The sequence below is a fragment of the Arvicanthis niloticus genome, chromosome X (genome assembly GCF_011762505.2).
Source record: "Arvicanthis niloticus isolate mArvNil1 chromosome X, mArvNil1.pat.X, whole genome shotgun sequence".
NCBI classification, from domain to species: domain Eukaryota; kingdom Metazoa; phylum Chordata; class Mammalia; order Rodentia; family Muridae; genus Arvicanthis; species Arvicanthis niloticus.
In genome coordinates, this window is record NC_047679.1 from 58,323,697 (window position 1) to 58,339,639 (window position 15,943).

At 38.8% G+C, this 15,943-nt stretch overlaps 1 protein-coding gene and 1 long non-coding RNA gene across 31 annotated transcripts in view; one reads left to right on the forward strand and one right to left on the reverse strand.

The window, feature by feature from the left end:
• Positions 1–7,212, reverse strand: part of LOC117695393 (uncharacterized) — an 86,785-nt gene extending 79,573 nt beyond the window's left edge. For 6 of the 29 annotated variants that reach the window (XR_013106114.1, XR_013106115.1, XR_013106102.1 and 3 more), the window contains exons 1-2: positions 6,843–7,212; positions 5,568–5,697 (exon numbers count right to left, since the gene is read on the reverse strand). This is a non-coding gene — a long non-coding RNA (uncharacterized LOC117695393). Of the gene's footprint in view, positions 1–5,567; positions 5,698–6,374; positions 6,531–6,842 lie in introns of all 29 variants that reach the window. The other 23 variants (XR_013106122.1, XR_013106124.1, XR_013106121.1 and 20 more) reach the window with 16 other exon arrangements.
• On the forward strand, positions 1,488–11,456 carry Pbdc1 (polysaccharide biosynthesis domain containing 1). 2 transcript variants are annotated; one of them, XM_034485872.2, is made up of 8 exons: positions 1,488–1,564; positions 1,658–1,735; positions 7,275–7,374; positions 7,482–7,547; positions 8,776–8,835; positions 9,363–9,503; positions 10,648–10,759; positions 10,985–11,456. In XM_034485872.2, exons 3-8 carry the CDS (start codon positions 7,345–7,347, stop codon positions 11,167–11,169), a joined length of 594 nt encoding a protein of 197 aa, XP_034341763.1. In that variant the 5' UTR covers positions 1,488–1,564; positions 1,658–1,735; positions 7,275–7,344; the 3' UTR covers positions 11,170–11,456. The 2 variants fall into 2 exon arrangements, with proteins under 2 accessions (XP_034341763.1, XP_076775269.1); XM_076919154.1 differs by lacking the exons at positions 1,658–1,735; positions 7,275–7,374 and having other exon boundaries at positions 1,493–1,564; positions 10,985–11,173.
• The last annotated feature ends 4,487 nt before the right edge of the window (positions 11,457–15,943 follow it).

Consider the following 15,943-nt stretch of genomic DNA (forward strand, 5'->3'; position numbering starts at 1 on the left):
TCCAGGACATCCAGGACTACACAGAGAAACCCTGTCTCGAAAAACCAAACCAAACCAAACCAAAACAAAAAAAAGGCATCTGAAGAGGGACAGAAGGTGGAAAGAATGAGAGGTTTGGTCTGACCTTAGGCAGGACTGTTTATTCCCATTGAGAGAGCATTTTGTCACCCACAAGAGCAATGGTCAAAATGCCTACAGGGAAAATGGGGCTATGGTCCCCTTTATAAGGGCAGAAATGTCCACACAGGAAGCTCAGAAGAATATTCTTTCATCAGGACACTATCACCTCACACACTGGGAAAATTGAAGCAGTGCTTGATGGCAATGAGGCAGGTTGGATATGGGATTCTGGTCTATGACACAAATTAAGAGATAACAACAGATCAGCCAATGTCCTAGTTAGTATTATATACACTTGACAAAGCAACAGGCATCTGGGAACAAGGACTCTCAACTGAGAATATGCGGTTATCAATTTGGCCTAGAGGCAAGTCTGTAGGGCATTTTCTTGATTGATTGATTTGATTGATTGATTGATTGATTGATTGATTGATGGGGAGGGCCCAGCTCACTGGGGATAGGATAACCCCTGAGCATGTGGTCCTGGGTAGCATAAGAAAGCAGACTGAGCAAGCCTAGGGGAGCCAGACAGTGAGCAGGATTTGCTTTGGCTTCAGTTCCCACCTTTAGGTAGTTACCTAGTTCCTGCCCTAATTTCTTCAGTAATGGACTGTGATACAGAAATGAACATAAAAGGAATGAGCCCTTTGCTTTGGTCATGGTGTTTTACCATGTCAATAGAAACCCTAAGACAGCCAATAAACAAAAATTCAGAAATTTTGAGGAACAGAATGAATAAACTTAAATGAGTGCCTATAAACTAAACTCTGAAAGCAGTAATCATATAGGCCTCATTATTGTCCAGCGTGGAACATGTTTGGTAATTACATTATAGTACATGATACTCAATTCAAAAAGTGGAACTGGAGACATGGCTCAGTGGTTAAGAGTTATTTGAGATTTCCAGGACCCACACTTGGCTATGACTGTACAGACTTTCTATGCCTGCCTCAGATCTGAAGAAAGACATTTACTCAGGAGACTTACCTTTATCATGAGCTTCATCACTGTAGCTGGGCAGATGCTCAGCTATTCTACCCCAACAATACTGGCCTGACCTACGACCTGCCATGTGGCTCTGTAGGTACCTCCCCTTCAGTCCCAGCCTTCTTCCTCCTATACTGGCTGGCAACTTTCCTGTTTTGCTATAAGTAATAGGAAATTCAGTTTATACAGAAAGGCATGAAACCCTACTCAGTATAAATTAGGGAAAATGAAATAAGGTCAGTGATTCTTTAGTATGAATCAAGCAGCACACCTGCCATGTAGACATTCTTTGGTGCATAGTTATTATGGAGTTGTTGGCTATTGGACTAAGTAAAAATGATTAACCTTAAAACTTGTTCCTACAACCAGGAAGAAGAAATAACCAAACAAAGCTGTGGTCAGAAAAGGCATGACAGAGCATTCTACTATGGCATCAATGCCTTGAGAAAATACAATGGTAATATTTGCTTTCCTATTTACAAGGCTTCAAATTTTTGAATGGTCCCATGTTTTTATCTATAGCTAAATACCTGTCATATCTCTTCACTAGAACACTCAGGCTGTCAGAGACCTGCTTTACCATCTATTTCCTGCATCCATCTGTGAGAAAGACCTCACAGTATCCCTTGTAAGTGGAAGGCTGGGATTCTTTCTATACAGAGTTTCTTATTGTTTGAGGAAACATAGTAACAGATTTTTTTCCAATATACAATTTGATTTTTTGCTATCTTTGATAGAAATGTTGGAAAGTTAGCTGAAATTTGAGTCAGGATATTAGTATGTTTAATAACATTCTTCTTGTCAGAAATAGAATCCGATGGATAACTTTTCAAAGGTGCCTTGAGCTATTGTATGTGTAGCTATAAATGGACAGAAAATATTAGTCCTACTAATTCCTACTAGTCTAGCTATTTCTCTCACCCAAACTCTGCTTAGCTATCCCTACTAATCCAAACAAAAAGTTTACAGTAGAAAACTTTCAAAAACGAGGGGAATAGTCATATGTTAGGGTGTATAAACTGCTCTCTACACTCAGTGTGCCTGCCATTATTTAGCTGATGTCTTACTTTGCAAGGTCAAAAAATAAACTGCCTCACTTATAATACATACTTTCATTATGAAGTGAGAATCATTTCTCATGTCTTAGAAATTTTCTAAGGATAAAATTTTTCAATCACACATTTGAAAATAGCAGATTTAAGATCAATTCTGAAAATTCCAGCTACTAGCATGTCTTCCCTTTGTCTTGCCACTCCAGATATTTGGTGCCAACTGAAGAGACTGAGAAATTTGCTCAAATTACTAAAAGACCAGAGCAAACTGTAGCAACCCACAAAATCTTCCCTAAATAAGTAATGATAAGAGGCATGAAGATATACAAAAAAGCAAAATAATGGCAAAATATCAGAGGTACTCTTACAAAAAAAAAAAAAAAAAAAAAAGACTGAGTGCCAATTTCTTTGGCTTCAACTTTTACTTCACTAAAAAACTTTTTTCCATAGGAAAACATTTTCTTTTTCATTTTTCATAGGTTGGGCAGTCAAAACACCTCATGAATGAAGAACAGAGACAGAACAGAGAAAAATAAACACCAGTAGTTAACATTAGATTTTAACAACTATTTGCTACTATCAAGGCATCATAATGTCTTCTTTAAAGTCCATTGAGTCTTTGTGACCTGCCATTTACTTCTACACCTTTCTTCTCTCCAATGTTTGAAAAGCTGACCAATAGGCATAACTAAAAATAATTATTATAATAAACTACCTAGTCTAGTTTCCTGACCTGAAGAAAACAAAACAAAAAGAAGCCAACAAACAAAAATGAAACTGCAGGTGATAGCTTCATCTCCTGCTGTTATAAGTTAGAAGAAGCAGACTTATCCAACACTGTTAGGACCTAATTACTTGTCAACACAAGTATCTGTCTGCAAATAGTTGAGTAGTAACACTTTAGTTTAAAATATTAAAAATAACTTAATGTGCTATTCACATATTACATATTTTAATTAAAATATTTAAAGCTACATATCTGCTTAAAACATTAAACAAAGCAAATTACCTTGGTTGCTCCTGACATAAAAGACTAGTTGAGTCTCTTAAGGTTACTTATGTTTACTTGTAATGTAGCAATTTGGTGACCAGTTTTAGTCTGCCCCTCTATGTCATTCTTGTGTACTGAGCATTTGCTAACATTCAACATCCACATGGACAATCCACATTATATTCTGATCACTGGGTAGCACATAGACAGAATCATGTTCTCTTGTGTTAGCTGTTTCTTGCAAACCTTCCATCTGCTTCTTAAATTGGTTCTTCTATTCTTGTGAATGGTTAGTCAACAGACATAAAGCTGTTTTCTTAAGGTCAGACTTCAGAACATCTTTCTCTCAGCAGTCTCCTGGTATTTTGTACCAGAGAACAAGTAGCACCTGGAAGCAACACCTCAATTTCCTACTTCTGCTGCCTGTTTCTGTGTAGGTTCACCTAGTTTCCCCTACCCCCAACAAAAGTCTTCTACATAAATCGAAGTTCTAAAAACAGAAGTCTTTCCAAACCTCAAAGAATAACTTTAAAAATCCCAGAGGCTCTGCAAATAAACAAAAACCTTTAAAAATGAACTATTAACTACATGATCAAAGGTACTATCCAGAAATGTAACTGAAGGCAGAGTTTGAAAGTGATTGTTACATACTCATCAGCACTAGTCACAATTTGTCAAAAGTGCTTCTCCCTGGACAAATAAAGCATGCTATCTACATACCAGAGAATATCCTTCAGCTTTAAAGTAGAAAGAAATTCTGTAAGTCATTAGGTGAAGCAAAATAAGCCAGTCACAAAGCAGAAAAACTGCACCAGCCCACCTGTATGGAGTATCTAACATAGCCAAATTCAGAGAAACAGAATGGTGATTTCAGAAGCTTGAAAGAAAGGGAAATGGGAATTTACTTTTTAGTAAACACAGCGTTTTTAGTTTTGCAACACAAAAAATTGCTAAAGATCTGCTGTAGAAAAGCATAAAATATGTAACACTGTTGAATTGTTTACTTATAAATGGATAAACAATACAATTTTAAGGTTTTTGTCCTTTACCACAATTCAGAGGCCCTAGACCTGATAGCTAGCTCCTCCTATATGGAACTTTTCAGACCTTATTCTAGATGCTGCCATCTGTCTCCTATGCCCTCTTTACCCCTATACCCATCTGCTTCAACTACCTTTCAGCATTTCTAGGCTTAGTATACTCAGGATATTGGAGTTATTTCTACAACTTTTCTGATCCTTTGGCTTTTATGAGACTCTGCTTTATATTTTGCTGATGTCTCAGTGACATCTCTTTTTGTATTTTGTCTTTGTTTTCCTGCCTCCTCATAGTTGATTATGTGCTTGCCTTGTCTCTTTTTGAGCCTTTTACAGTCTTAACATTTTCCTCATGAAAAGCATAATTAAATAGTGCTTGCTATCAAATTCATATCTCTGCTCAGGTCTCTCTCTGCCTTATTGATTCTGAGTCCAGTAAGGTATTTCAACTCAGCTCCTCAAACGACACTCATCTCTCCTCCTATGTCTTCTAACTCAGTAGTAACACTGTCCTCCATGTGTTGTTTGAAAGCCTATGGTTCATACCAGGATCCCAATTCTCCTTTATACTCCATATCAAATTGATTCAGAGGGCATTATTCATTCTGCAACTGTCAGTGTTTTTCTTTTTTTATCACCTACCACCTTCAAGCTGGTCTGCTTTTAATTTTGACTTCAAGTTATAAGCTTCCACATCTTTTTATTGTTTGGGGAGTCTCGTGAACTCCCACGAGCAACAACTTGAAGGGAAGTCTCCCATATCAGACACCAAAGATTGTTGTTTAGTAGTCTGAATTGGTGGGAGCATTGTTACTACACATGTTGTAACTTCATTACATTTTCATTTATATATACTTAATTATATTACATATATATTTTAAGCAAATATAAAATAATGTTTATGTACTCCCTTTTTCTCTGGATTGCCCTCCCTCCTGCCTCCTCATTTTTCTTAAATGCCCAATTCATTCTACTCTCTGCTTTATAGCTCAGTTTACCCCTTCCCCATTCTCTCCTTTAAGTTTTATGGTTTCTGTGTTAACTTCAGGTTATACACTCATCTCTTAAGATTCATATCTAGCAAGCCCGGCAGTGGTGGCGCACACCTTTAATCCCAGCACTTGGGAGGCAGAGGCAGGTGGATTTCTGAGTTCGAGGCCAGCCTGGTCTACAGAGTGAGTTCCAGGACAGCCAGGGCTATACAGAGAAACCCTGTCTCGAAAAAACAAAAAGAAAAACAAACAAACAAAAAAATCAGATCTAGCACTCACAAATCAGAGAGAAAGCAGCATTTGTCTATGGGTCTGAACTACCTCACTAAATATAGTATTTTCTAGTTTCATATACCTGCAATTTTCATGATTTCATTTTTTTCCTCACCTGATACTGAATTCCATTGTGTATATGCACCACGTTTTCATTATCCTTCCATCAGTTGAAGACCATTTAGGTTGTTTCCAGTTTCCAGCTATTATGAACAGAGCAGTGATGAACATGGCTGAGCAAGTATCTGTAAAACAGGATATTTCGTCCTTTGGCATATGTCAAGGAATTGTGTAGTTTTAGTTATATAATTTGGTAAGATTTCAACACTACAATAATAATAATAACAATAATAATGATTATGATAATAATAGACAGTACAGCAATGGCATAAAGACAGACTTGTAAATCAACAGAACAAAATAGAAGTCCAAACACGAGTGCATGTAATTTTACAGCATTCTGAATGCATTACCCTGAACTTGAAATGGATCAAGGAGCTCAACGTGAAACTTGTAATGCTGGAACTGCTATAAGAATACATGGGTGATACCCTACAACATAAAGTGTAGCAAAAGATTTTCTGAACAGGACCCCACTCAATATGAATTAAGGCAAACAATTAACCAAGAAGACCTCATAAAACTAAAATACTTGTGTACAGAAAGTGGAACAATAAGCTAAGAGAGAGGAAGCCCACAGAGTGGGAGGGAGAATTTGGCAGCTATTCATTTGATAAACTATCCAGAATATAGGAAGAAAAAAAAGAATCAAGAAAGCCAAGGATCCAGTTTAAAATGGCTGGAGGGAGGGGGCAGCTACAGATCTGAATAGAGAATTCTCAAAAACAAAACAAAAAAATCAAAGAGATGAAAAACTGGCTAAGGATTATCGTTAAAGCTTTAGCTTCTTTACCATATTTACCTATTAGGGAAAATGCCAATTAAAACAACTCTGAGGTTCATGTTACCCCAATTAGAAAGGTTAAGATCAAGAAAACAATTGATAAGAAATTCTGGTGAGGATGTGGGAATGGGAACTCTCGTTCACTTCTGTTGAGATTCCAAACTTGAGCAGCCACTGTAGAAATGAGAGTAGAGAGGTCTCAATCACACAGCAATCCAAACAAAAGACAAACAAACAAACAAACAAAAAAAAAACCCTTGAATTGTGTTTTTAAATTCTCATCTCTTTAAAATCCACCGCACAAAGCTCCTGACTGGATTCTGTTCCTGCTAGATTGTTCTTTGCAAGGTATTATAATGCTTTTTCGCTGATACCTTTGCCCATCCATGTTCCTTCCCTCTGCCTCGAGTCTTTCTGACCTGCTTGGTTAAGCGCCCAATCATGACTCAGCTCAGGTATGCTCCCACAATGTATGATGATGCTCACCTCGTTGTTACCTCACTCTGCTAGTTCTTTCAAAACACGTAGCAAACTCTTCTTCATGCACGAATTCCAACGTCCTGCTTCTAGTACCTTGCTTGCAAATGGTTAAGGCGGGCATTCGCGCGCGCGCACGCGTGCGTGCGTGTGTGTGTGCGCGCGCGTGAATGCGAAACGGGAACACGGCACGCAGGGTACTTAATAACAGCATCATTTTAAAAAATGTTTATTTTTTTCATACAACTTATTTTCCGCGTTGATTTATTGAATATTCTATCACCTTGGCTAGAGAGATAGCGTTGCTAAGTAACAACACGCCACATTGGCTGGCGCCTGCGTGGCCCGAATAAGGCGGAGCCACCGCTTCCTCTGCAAGGGGCGGGCACACGCAGGCGCAGACGGAGAAACTGGCGTCTGTTTCCGCCCTATTGCTTTCAGTTAAGTGTTAAAGCAGCGCGCGCAACAGGTCACTTCCGGGAAGGGAAAGCCGCACTTACCTAGCGGCAACATGGATTCTGCCAGCGAAAGCGAGGAGCCGGTAAGATACTGCTCTGGTGTTGATTAAATACCCAAGTGGAGATTGGGTGGTGAGAGACCCAAGGAGTAAGGGAATAGGTCACTCAGAGATGCTTTTTTTCTTCTTAGGTTTCTGGGGAAGCGGTGTCCATCGCCCATGCTCTTTCTTACCCTCCTGAGTCATATGGCAACGACGTGAGTATGACTAACCTACACTTACCGCCCACCCAGCTATCCCAGGATGTCAGCCCTGGCTTTAAATTATAAGCTCCTTTACTGTTTGATATCTTCAGACTTCCCCAGATCCGCCAAAAATTGTACCTTCTTCACGTCAGTGTAATTGTAGTTGACAAATTAGTACTCTTAAGAACCTGTGAAAGTGAGTTCCTAACTTTCTATGATTTAGAACCACCCGGGAAGCCTCTAAACACCCAGAGCATCCAGATTACAGCCCACATCAGATCAAATCATAATGTCGGAGGCAAGAGGAGCCAAAATATAGTAGTTTTTAAAGAGCCGTTAAAATGAATGAAAGTAATAAAGTGGCACCAGTTTGTGGTATGCTTCATTTGGACTTTTGTATAAACTGTATGTCGAGAGATAAGAAAAAAGGATGGCAGGAATAGCAATCAGAATGTAATATGTACTAGATGAGTGGCTCAAGTAATAGGATGGAAAGGGTTTAGTGGGAGAGATTTTTAAGGATGGAGGCAGTAGATTTCATCTGAGAAGTGTAGCTTGAACTGAATCCTCAAAGTATAAGTGGAAAGAAAATGTAGATTCAAAGGTAGGAAAAATACCCTGCTCTTAGGTGGGGAGGTGTTTTGTAGATGGATTTTTTTCTGGCTTCATGAAGGGGACAGCAGGGGAGTTGAAAAAGGAGAGTCCACTGGAACAGCCAGTGGGGACTTGTTCAGACATATTTATATATAATGTAGCTACATAATTTGTCCTGGAGTTTTACAGAATGGAAAGTTGGCTATCTGATAAAGACAAATGATGATTATATTATAACATGCTACACTCATGAAAGTGAAAAATAGTTTCACATGTATTTTTGTCCTCCCAACAACTCTGAGGTGTGTATTAATATAAGCTATGTTGTTTAACTTTTTATATAATGCAATATATCTATATATCATATATAATAATAAATTATATTTTTATTTGATTTAGTGTAATAGATATCACTTGCTGATGGAAAAAGGTGTCTAGTAGTTTATTGGTTTTGTTATTCTGTATTGGCAGCTTCTTTTGGTCACTATAGGGACAAAAGATTTATATTGCAAAATCTACTAGCTCAGTTTTTATCCCTGACAGCAACATTTTCTGTAGGCTTCTTGAGATTTAGCAAGATGTCTTTGATTTATTATCCGTTACAGGACTGAGAGATTTCTGAGCTGATGTTCTTCCTCTTTTACAGCCTGATATTGAAATGGCTTGGGCCATTCGAGCCATGCAGCATGCTGAAGTCTATTATAAAGTGAGTTGTCATCATTAAGCAGAAGTCAACGTGTAATTGTAATGTATGGTGCTATGCTGATTACATTTCTCAGCAACTTTAAATTGTTAAGTTCTGCTTGTTTTAACTGCCAAAATATCTTGCCTCCAGGGAGCAAGGGTAGAAGTGAATTTGATGATGAGAAGTTCTGCTTGGCTGCCCCCTCTCGTTTGCTAACCTGGAGGGGAGATGCCTGGCCCAAGAGTAGCAGACACTTAAATGTCTGTTGAATGAATGAACAATCACAGAACCAGAGCCAGGCAATACTAGGACTGCAGGGTTCATTCTATTGCCAAAGTGGTAAAAGAAAGGAAGGAAAAACAAAAAGAGAGGGGCTATTGTGACTCTTAAGACCATTTTAATGATTTCATGCAAGATCTGGGCTGTTAATACTGTCTAAAGTAATCTTCTGACCTGAGAACCATAAAGTTTTCTGATGGTGTACCACTGGAGGGGTAGAGGTCTAAATTAGTGACTAGCATCTTTATGTTTGTTTTGTTGTCTGGCAGCTGATTTCATCAGTTGACCCACAGTTTCTGAAACTCACCAAAGTAGATGATCAAATCTACTCTGAGTTCCGTGAAATTTTTGAGACACTCAGGGTAGATGTTTTGGACCCAGAAGAACTCAAATCAGAATCAGCTAAAGAGGTGAGTATCCTATTAAGCATTATCTAACATCGGGCCAATAATTCTAATTATACGTTTGTATATGAGCTTCACATTTGTTCAAGAGACTTACAATAAGAAACCTGAATTTTGGAGCTGGAGAGATGGCTCAACCATTAAGAGCACTGACTGCTCTTCCAGAGGTCCTGAGTTCAATTCCCAGCAACCACATGGTGGCTCATAACCATCTGAAATGGGGTCTGATGCTCTCTTCTGGCATCATGTAGATATAGTACATGTACATAAAATAAATAAAAATAAATCTTTTAAATAAATAAATAAAACCCTGAATTTTATAATAATTAAGTCAGCTATGGAATTAATTTCTGTCTCATGTACTTTGTTATTGAAGATTGTTTTTTCTCTCTCCTTATCTTGGGCACTTCAACTACCCCCTTTAAGGGGAGGAGGGGTGAGTTTATTTTAGCAGGAAATTTGGCTGGAAGGGTTGGATGATGAAATAGTTAATAGGATACAGTGAATGTAGGGCAGCATTTTGCCTCGCTGGATTTTTGTTCCATTGATCATAGGTCCTGGATAGGATAGCAGTGGTGTTTCTAGCTTATGTGATCATCTCATGCTGACACAGAGCACTGAGATTACAATAGGAAAAAGATTTTCCTTCAAGTGGGGTCTTAGCTAATAAAGAGTTTAAAGTTTGAAGTCCTAGCAGGCTGTCACTGATCTTTGAGAATTTGCCCCTACTCGGTGAACTTGTATAACATTAAGGTATATCTCTGCCTTCTTTGTCTCATTGGTACTTAGGTGAGGATGAGTACCTACATGACTTGAGGAGGCTGATAAGTAACTCAAAGTAAAACATAGATCCATTTTAAAAATCACATTTTAATTCCGTAGTAAAAAGATTGAAGTGGTCGCTTTCTTTGTTATTTTGTTTTTTGTTTTCCTTATCAAAATATTGTATGTAGGGGGAGCAGCAGTCTAAAACATAACATATAGCACAAAAATGTGGTACAATTTCCACTATAAAGCTGTCAGATACCTCATTATTTGTCTCTTTGACCCTGGCTTTTATTCTCGCTAGGGAAGCTCAAACCTCTTTCCTGGCTCAAGTACATTAGACTCTTGGATTCATCAGCTAAGGTGTCACTTTTTGCCTTTGTAGAAGTGGAGGCCATTCTGCTTAAAATTCGAAGGGATTGTAGAAGATTACAACTATGGTACTCTGCTGCGACTGGATTGTTCCCAGGGCTACACTAAAGAGAACACTATCTTTGGTGAGTTTCTTGCCTCAGACATTGTTTCTGTAAGAGGATCTGAATAGGAGTCTGGGTTCACTAACAAGGATAGTTAGCTCAGAGATCTTATTTTTTATATCTTTTAAGATCCTGCTCCTTAATATAACATGTATTTGAGTGGCTGTCATGTTAGTTAGAATTTATTGTTAAGTCAGTGCACATAATTATCTAAGACCAGGACAATCAATTCTATTTACCTTTCAGCACCCAGGATTCAATTTTTTGCCATTGAAATTGCTCGGAACCGGGAAGGCTATAACAAAGCAGTTTCCGTCAGTATTCAGGACAAAGGAGAGGAAGGAGCTGGCAATAAAGAAGAGGAAGCTGAGAAAGGAGCTGATAGTGGAGGAGAAAAAGAGGAAGGAGTCAACAGAGAAGGAGAAAAGTAGAAAACTAACGAGGGAGGAGAAAAAGAAAGCCAAGAAACATGTGACTCAACTGACCCCACATGTGTCTATGCTGCTCGCACGGCCCCCTTGGTTCAGTGATGCCCTTGTGCAAGTGGATGACTCAGACAGACATCTTTCTAGCAAGCAAGAAAAGCTACTCTGGCCATAATAGTTTAAACATGATTAGTGGACTCTCTTAGTTCATTATTGCTTGATACCCTGTTTCTTGGCTGTAACTGTTGTTGAAGTAAGACATTTTGTAAATAAATTCTTTTTGGTTTATTTTACTTATGACTGAGTTTAGAAAGTATTTACATTTACTTGACACTTCAAAAAATCAGCTACATAATCTCATCACTATCTCATATAAAACTGTCTATTTATTAATTCTTCTCACTGTTCTCAGTAGTGAAGTTTGCTTAACCTGTTAGCTTGCACCTGGTATTGGCATTAGAAGTCCTTATATAAAAATTGACTCTTAGCCAGACCTAGTGGCTCATACCTGTAATTCTAACACCTGTGAGGCTGAGGTAAGAGAGTTCCATGACTTTGAGGCTAGTTATGAATTGTTTTTTAAAAAATGACTTTTGCCTTTGTGGTGACTATAGCTATCTGATTTCCTTTACTGTATTGGAAAGATATGCATACTTGAGGGGACAGCAGCCTGAACTATCAGGTTAGAGAATACAGCCCATTTCATTAGAGAAGTGCGAGAACCTTTACCTCCCTCTTTTAGAGAATTTTTGTCATTTGTTTATTGGTTGGTTGGTGTTTCTGAGATAGTCTCACCTCATAGGCCATTCTGGCCAGTACTCACTATGTAGGTCAGACTAGCTTCATACCCATAATCCTGCCTTGTTCGTCCTCTCATAGCTAGGTTGTTAACTTGAAACTTCTCCAGTAATAATAAACGCTAATATAATACTTGTAATCTAATGTAAGACTGATAAATGGCTTCCCATATATAATGTTATGGGCAAGAGCATATATTTATATTTGACACATAAACATTTGTTGATGTGGGAGGGAAGTGTTTTCGCCTCAAGTGAAGCTGTTCAGAGTGAAGTCTTCCGTTAAACCTGCTCAGGTATATGTAGACAGTTCATAGGCTTCCACAGACAAACTGAGTGTGAGCACTGAAAATGAAAGGAAACCACAGCACTTGAGGTACATACACACAGTATTCTCTCAAGTCAAACCAGAGCGTTGTTGTGTAAGAAAGGATTTATTGCCAGGTGGGGGACCTGGGAGGCAGAGGCAGGTAAATATCTGAGTTTAAGGCCACCCTGGTCCACATGCAGAGTGACTTCCAGAACAGCCAGGGCTTCACAGAAAAGCCCTGCCTCAAAACCAAACAATTCTATTTGAGGATAAATGCATTGAATACTAGAAAAATATCACTTTCAATGCTTTTATTATTGGCAAATTCTTAAGAGTATTTAAAACATTTATTAAAAATTTCCTTTTATAAAAATGTATAGTTTTGAAAGAGTAGGAGAGTCTCATATATTTCATACTAGCCAGGCTGTTAAAATCTAGAGTGTGTAGTTTTCTCTAGTTGTATGTCCATATACACTAATTAGAAGTTGAGGAAGAAGTATTGACCACATGTAATTGCAGTTCCATCACAGAGCCTGAGGCAGCCTGCACAGGTCTCTACCAGGTCCTATGTGGATATGTTATGGTTTCCATGATAATGTTTTATGGGATTTCTTAGTGTGAGAGTAAGTGGGTCTTTCTTCTGCTTTTTCTTGATCTCTTTTTTTTTTTTTTCTCATTGTTTTGTCCAATCCCAATGTTTTAGTTTTTATTTTATCCTATTTTATTTTTTATTATTATTCCTTAGAAGCCTGTTTGTTTTCTAATGAGAGACAGAAAGGGAGTGGATCCATATGGGAGGGGAGGTAGGGAGGTGTAGAGGGAAGGGAAACCATACTAGCTTAATGACTGTTTAGATTTACAGAAGATAAGAAACATGAAAATCAGAGTGTCTTGAAGCATGTAATAAAAAATGAAAAGGAATAACTACAGAGTATGCAGGTGGACTCTTAAGAGGCAGGAGCCAGCTTAGAGGGGATAGTAAGCAGAATGGTTCCGTGATGTTTTAAGTGAATCATAAGATGATTTTGGTATTCTCCCTTTGCCATGCACTGCCCCGTGTAATTCCCTGCTCTTTAGTGTAGACAAAGCCTGTAAATATGAAGAAACTTTATTCCTAAATTGGGGACAATTTGGTTTTGAATTAGTCAAAGGAAACATTGTCTTGGGTAGGTCCTTCCAAGTAAGTGAGTCCTTAAAAGGGTCAAGCAAAAGCAGTAGGTGTCTTGTAGAAACAGACGGCCATGTTTTGAAAGGAAAGGGTCATACAGAAGACTGAAGGTGACATTTTTTTTCCTCTGGCTGATGACCCTTAAGAAAATGGTGATTCCACTTAGTTCTAAAGAACCTTAATTCTGCCTACTAGTGAGCTGGAAGGTGGACTTGCCAGTGTGGTTTGGGCCCTGGGAGGCCCAGAACAGAGGATCTAGTTAAGCTATCCCTGTACTCCTAACTCTTAGACAATAAATGGATGTTGTCTCAAGCCCCAAAAACATTGGTTACAGAGGATTTCAAAGCTGCAGGTTTGGGTAGCAGAAAGGTGCTAGAAGCTGAAGAGTTTTGAAGAAACTTATAGAAAAAAATCCTAAACTGTTTTGAACACACTGTCAATAGGAATACAGACTTTTTGTTTAGGCTTTGAATACATGCAAGTGTGCATGCATGTGTTTCCCTTTCCTTTCAGATAGGATGTCTATATAGTCCTGGAACTTCCTATGTAGACCGGGTTGACCTCAGACTCATAGAGATCCTCCTTCCTCTGCCTTTTGAGTGCATGCACCACTAGGCCCAAGCCAGGAATATGGACTTTTAGGGCACTGCTAGAAAGAACTCAGAAGGAAATGAAGGAGCATGTTATTGGAAACTGGAGGCAAGGACAGTGTTCAAAGGTGATAGATAGCAGTGAACTTAGAACCCAGGAAGTTTGAGATTTAAACTCTGAATTATTTGAACCAGGCTTAATACAGAAATTTATGACTTACTCAAAATAGGGCAATATTCTAGTTATTTATCTCAGTATCTTTTAGAGGCGAGAAAAAAGACAGTATTGTACTTGCAGGAAGACTAATAGTAGTCAGTGATTGTACAGTTGTTAAGGGAGCTGTGCTGAGGCCTACCCTCTAAGTAAAGGCTTTCACTGTACTGCCATTGTTTATTTTGAAACTATAGGTTAAATGTAGGGATCCCCTTTACCAGAGGATTAGAAATATGAGCTCCATTTAAATAACCTAGAATCATTTTGAACCTACACTCTAAAGGAAGTCCTGTACTCATTAATGGGAAATATGCTGATATACTTGAAATCAGTATGTTCTTATATATATCAGTCAACAGTAATGGTTTTGTGTGTGCATTTCCATGCACGCTCATGTGTGGAGGCTGGAGGTTGATATTGATGTCTTCAATTCTTCTGCACCTTATTTTTTGAAATAGGTTCTCATTGAATCTGGAGCTTGCTGATTCAGCTAGATTGGCTAGCAGCATACCCAAGGTCCTCCTGTCTATGGCTGTCCTTTTTACTTGGGTGCTGTGGTTTGAACTCAGGTCTTATCTGCATGTCAAACACATGACCAGTTGAGCCATCTCCCTAACATCTCTCAAAACAGTCAACAATAACTTCACTTGTAAGAGTTTTCTTTGGTACAATGTTTTATCATTCTGTAGTTTAGAATTTCTAGAGCATGGTGGTAATTTAAAAAGACCAGGATTTTATTAGTTTTGATGATGTCTCTGGCACTTGGCTTCATATGAACATGCCCAGAAAGTGCATTCTCTGGGGCTGGACAAGCCTGGAACTTGAATTTGTGGTGGCAAGTCTGAAGGACTCCTGTCTGGAGCCTGGATCTCTGGAGGTCAGAAACTACTGGAGTGGTGTGGACCTTAGATATTTTGGAGTTTGGGGCCAGCCTAGCCAGGGTAGAGCCTGAAGCATAGGTCCTTAAAAGATATTTTGGAGTCTGGTCTTTGAATGCCAGCCTAACACATTAGTTATAGAGGCTAGCTCTTTTGGACTGGCCTGAGCATCCACCTATGGGTAATAGCATAGTTTCTCTGGTCACTGTAGCCAGCCTGTATTTGATATATGACAGAAGGCTGTGTTCTTTAGGACAGACCTAGAACCTGAGTTCATGTAGACAAACTGAACACCAAAGATTGGCCTTGTCATTGGGTTTGCTGAACTGAATCTGGACCCTGAGTCCTCTCCAGGATGGAGCTCTGAGGATTACTGTGGATCCTGGGAAAGTAAGAGCTGGTATGTGTGGCAACCAGCCTAGAAACTGGGTCTCCATCATAGTGGCCTGTGCTAGTTTAGAGTCTGGTGCTGCAAAGGCTACCCTAATGTTGAATTGAACCTGTACTGGGAATAGGGTACAGATCTGACACTGTGGTTGGCCTACAGTCTAAGGCTATGGAATCTGGTTTGTCAGTGGTCTAGGCCTTGTCGGGAATCTGGGATGGGTCTGAAACATGAGTGTGCAAAATTTAGCTAGAGCTTCTTCCATGGGGCTATAGTGTCTGCCTGGCTTTGAGTCTCATTGTGCTATGGGCCTGTCTACTTAGTCTCCTATGCTGCTTGAGTGATACAGGTGAAGTAATAATATATCTTTTTTTTTTTTTTTTTTAAAGATTGGGTATTTTTTATTTTCATTATTTATTTAATGTATATGAATACACT

Bases quoted from the DNA above. Each gene is read 5' to 3' on its own strand.
- Pbdc1 (XM_034485872.2), top strand. From the start codon at position 7,345: ATGGATTCTGCCAGCGAAAGCGAGGAGCCG. The intron at 7,375-7,481 runs GTAAGATACTGC...TTTTCTTCTTAG, and splicing joins CCAGCGAAAGCGAGGAGCCG to GTTTCTGGGGAAGCGGTGTC. The intron at 10,760-10,984 runs GTGAGTTTCTTG...TTTACCTTTCAG, and splicing joins TAAAGAGAACACTATCTTTG to CACCCAGGATTCAATTTTTT.